We start from the raw sequence: 4,679 nt of genomic DNA, 5'->3' as shown, positions 1-4,679 counted from the left end.
ACAAGTAGGCTTAGCTGTGTGATAGCTCACGTGCCTACACGGGCCCCGCGCTGCCATTGGCCAGGGGTAATTACAGGCACGCTCCCGGGAGGGCACAGACACGCATTATGCAAATACGTGGAGGGCAGCACGGGGCAGACCTGAGGCCTGCATTCATGCACCGTCCGGGTAGGGGGGCCGAGGGGGGCTATTGTTTTACAGGGTATATAAGGTGTCTGAGGCCGGTCGTGTGCCAAACTCACTGCTCGCACGAGCTGACAGCAGCAGAGATCACTTAGCAGACAAGAGGAGTCGCGTGCCCCTTCTGGGACATCAAGATTTGAAGCCTGCCTGACTCATACTGGCAACACTTGGAGCAAACTTGGGCGGACAGCACACGTTTACCAGAATGTAAGTATATAGGAGCACACTAGTGTGCGTGTGTGTGTGTGCCTGCGTGTGCAGTTCCCACCAGTATTCAGCAGCATTCAACTGTATTTTTTTGGGTAGACTTATATACTGTTGATATTGAAGACACAGAATAAATGGGTGATTGGAGGATGCATCTATGGGGAGACTAGATAGATAGATAGATAGATAGATAGATAGATAGATAGATAGATAGATAGATAGATCGATCGATCCAAGGGTGGGTTAATGGATTAATACATAACGTCACACAGGTGGGTGACGAGATCTGCATGTGTATTTGTATGTTAGAATATGCAATGTAGGCTCGGTTGATTCAGATCTGCTAAATGACAGCCGGCTCTTGGTAGCCGTTAGTTGCAGTGAATACTGAGTACTTAATGACAGTTTGTTTTCACGTGTTGCGACCTGTTCACTAAGCTCTGCCTTTTCCTGAATCCACAGCATGTCTTTCAAGTCAGAAAGCAGCTACTCCGACTACGAGACCTGCAGCCAGACGTCCTACTGCCTCTCGGACGAGGAGGACCGCGGCAGCAGCCTCCACACCCCGTCCCCAGGGCTCCTGAGCCCCGCCTCGCAGACCCCCGGGGCCGCGCCGGACGAGGCGGCGGAGAAGAAGCCCCGGCGGGGCCGGTGCCGGGTGAAGAACGAGGCGGCGCAGCACACCATCAAGAAGAGCCGGCGCGTCAAGGCCAACGACCGCGAGCGCAACCGCATGCACAGCCTGAACTACGCGCTGGACAAGCTGCGCTGCATCCTGCCCAGCTTCCCCGACGACACCAAGCTCACCAAGATCGAGACGCTGCGCTTCGCCAACAACTACATCTGGGCGCTGACCGAGACCCTGCGGCTGGCCGACCTGGCCCAGGAGCAGTCTCCCAAGGAGCTGCTGCTGCCCTCCTCCTACCTGGGCGTCGCGGCCCCGCCCAGCCCCGGCTCCGACGCGGGCTCCTGGCTCTCGTCGGCCTCGCCGCAGTCCCTGTGCACCTCCAGCCCCGGCAGCCCGGCCACCTCCGAGGACTACTGCTACGGGGCTCCCAGCGAGGGGCTCTTCAGCTTCCCCAAGGAGCTGGCGCACAACATCGCCTGCTTCGCCCAGTACCACTAGCTGGAGCCTTGGGCTCGGACAATCCAATCACTGCCTTAAGCGCCTCGTGCGCCTAGAGACCTCAGCGGCACGCACCTGTGCCTGCCTGCCTCTACATACGGGACTTTCTGCTCCTTCAAATGAGCATGTGATTCCGAAATGTAAAAGTGAGGGTGTGGGACTGACTGGAGGGATTTGGGGCGCCGGGGAGAATTGTTGACTTGTTACCTGGCCCCCAGGTGATTCTCTCGGTGCCCCAGACTGCCACTCCAGCGCACTATATATGCAGCCAGGACCGTGTTTGCCTCAGTTTTCGTGCCCTGTGTACAACTGTGTGCCATGTAGAGCAGATGTACTCTGTCCAGAAGTTGAGGGGACTTCACAGCAGCCTTTTTTTTCAGTTCTCAACATTTCCCTTCTTGCACTTTCTAATCTGCACAAAACTTTCCTTGTTGATTCTCCTGAAACTGACCCGTGAGTCTTTTAAGTGTCTTTAAGTACAATGGAGCGAAAGAAGAAGAGAAACTGACTGATTTGGTGCTTTCAGGCGAGGTGAAAAGTCAATTTTACAATTTGTAGAACTCTAATGAAGTAAAACGAGCATGAAAATGAGGTTTGGGCGACCCGACAATACAGTGAAAGGACTTTAAGAAAAAAAAGACAAAAGCTAACGTCATGCATTATGCATTTTGACCTCCAGGGCCGCAGCCTTGCATTTTGAGGGGACTTGGCTCTGCAGACTCGGGCATTCAACGGATAAGCGTGATATTACTGTTTAATTTATTCAAAATGGTCCATTCAGATCAAAATGTATTTTTTTGTACATAAAGAGTATATTATATTATTATGCTTGTAATCAGAATTTAATTTTTCGTACTTCGAATATTTTGTGAAAATAAAATGTTTAACATTTTTACAAAACTTGTGGTTTCTGTTTGGCTACTTTATATGTACACACTTAAAGTTATGAACACAGTAGGTGAGTTCTCTGCAGTGCGGTAGCCCTGAAGGGTCAAGAGTTGGTGCGCTCTGAGCAGCTCTATTTGCGCACTAAACATGCAGCAATTAGGTGTGTTGACTGCCAGTCCGTTTTTTTTATTTCCATCAACTTTATTAGTTATTTTGATACATACCAATCAACTGAGACCATGAGAGATAGCACGTGATACGCAATGATACGAAACCAACGGGTGTTAGAACGGTAGGAAACATGATATACGTGAGCATTTATACACGATGACAGGTTCCAGTTCCAAAGCAGGAGCCATCCAAGGGGAAGTGCAGCCGGTGGCAGGACCGGAAGGTGGTTTTAGATTTGCAGCTCCCCGTGGCGGTGCCCACACGTCTACTTATCTGCAAATCGTTTGGAAGGGTCTCTTTTTGTTTCCCTGTGACTAAACATCAGCCGGCGACAGGCTTTCAAAGCGAGGGGATTAAAGCGATCAATAAAGTGACAGTTGGTGAGAGGAAGCGGCGAGCGGCAGGTGGGGCCCCGGGGCTGCTCTCCCACAAATGGCGAAGTGCTTGCCAGGAGCCCGCAGCCTCCGGCCCCGGCTCACGGGCTAGGTGCCGGCCTTCCAGGGAGGATGCTGGGAGCGTGCAGTCACCCCATTGTGCTGAGAGTCCAAGATGGTGGTGGTGGGGAGGCAGAGTGGGTGCAACAGGCCACACCCCATGCACGGAAGAAGGGATACTAGCACATCCAGCTGGTAATACCTGCACGACAATTCAGCCGCTGACTTTAATACACTTACCACCTCATGAGCAACAGCCTGCAGCATATCATCATCAATAGACAAAAACAGCAAATAGTCCTATTACTGTTGCTACTATACCAACGACAATAACCGCGGCAGTGATGCCAGCAGCAATACTATGTTTACTACTGCCACCACTGAGTAATATTAATAATAATTATAACAGGCCACGCAAAATCCCATAATATTCGTTCTTATGCCTCGGAATATAAGGAAGACTTGTATTCTGGATTGTCTTGGAATTTAAAATGGAAAACGAGAGCGCGCAATTCAACCAACTGAAAACATACAAATGGAAACATAGGACTAGTATGACTACACTCGATACACTAAATGCTCTGCCAAGAGTTAATGTGTTAATATTAGGAACATTTTGTACATTCAATTAACAAAAGGTGTGAGGAGATAATGGATAAAAAAAGAAAGTCAGAAAAAAGAAACAACGAAACAAGAAACAAATATAAAGAGATCGAAAGAGAGAGAAAGTCAGACAAAAACAAATGACAGGGAAAAAAAAAACCAAAGCGAAATTAAAATTAAGTAAGCAAGAGCAAGGAGTCGGGTTCTGAGTAAGAGGTGTAGCGAAATAGAGTGAAGTATGTATAAGAGACAAACGTGTTTAAGAAAGAAACGAAAGGATGAAGATTAAAAAAGACAAAAACGAAAGAAAGAAAAGAGAGACAAATACAAGTAGGTAATAAAATATAAATACTTACACACAGAGAAATGCAGAAACAAGGAAACTACAAAATCTGAACGGACGAAAGAAAGGCGGGAGAGAGGGGTAAATAAATCTAACAAAAAAGAAGGAGATAATGAACTGAGTGGTTACATCAATGAACGATGGTAATTGAGTCGTTGGTACTCTTTCTTTTTGCACAAGTAAGAGACAAACATTTGCTTGCGTAAGTTTTTTTAAACATTTAGTAGCTCCTTTCATGTTTTAGACTACCAAGGTGCCACTGGAGTTGAGGATACCCGTCCACGTTGTTTGAAAAGTTTGAACTGTTTTTCAACTCGAGTTTGGGTTCGGCCGCCTGTTGGAAAAACAACACGCACTGCTGTCAAAGCCACGCTGTTCAGGGGAGCTGAGAAGGCACTGCACACAAACTTCTAATATTGCACTCAGATATAATACGAAGCTGCATTGGGCTGGGCTATAAAATATAACAGGTTCTTTTTAAATCGGACGCTTTAAATTCACCCCCTCCCTTCTGAGCGCCCCCCGTGTTACTTTATAATTCGAAGCCCAGAGAAAGGGGGCGCGACGGCCTGGACGGTGGTTCCTCATTATGCGGCCGGACCCTCGCTAGGGATTGAGTGCGGCCTTTCGCTTCGGAGCTTAGCCCTTTCTAAAGCCGCCGGTAAAGGCTCTATTTGTGTGTGCTGCATGGGGTCCCTCCAATCCCTCTGTCGGTGCACGTGTC

General features: G+C 48.6%; 1 protein-coding gene across 1 annotated transcript; it reads left to right on the top strand.

Moving 5' to 3' along the window:
* The first annotated feature begins 237 nt into the window (after positions 1-237).
* NEUROG1 (neurogenin 1) lies at positions 238-2,351 on the top strand. The gene is made up of 2 exons (XM_069202010.1): positions 238-390; positions 853-2,351. Exon 2 carries the CDS (start codon positions 854-856, stop codon positions 1,514-1,516), a length of 663 nt encoding a protein of 220 aa, XP_069058111.1. The 5' UTR covers positions 238-390; position 853; the 3' UTR covers positions 1,517-2,351.
* Positions 2,352-4,679: the final 2,328 nt, after the last annotated feature.

Source organism: Pleurodeles waltl, chromosome 7 (assembly GCF_031143425.1).
Source record: "Pleurodeles waltl isolate 20211129_DDA chromosome 7, aPleWal1.hap1.20221129, whole genome shotgun sequence".
Taxonomy (NCBI): domain Eukaryota; kingdom Metazoa; phylum Chordata; class Amphibia; order Caudata; family Salamandridae; genus Pleurodeles; species Pleurodeles waltl.
This window is presented reverse-complemented; position numbering and strand designations above follow the sequence as displayed.

Excerpts from the sequence above, each read along its gene's own strand:
- NEUROG1 (XM_069202010.1), top strand. The coding sequence starts at position 854 with ATGTCTTTCAAGTCAGAAAGCAGCTACTCCGACTACGAGACCTGCAGC.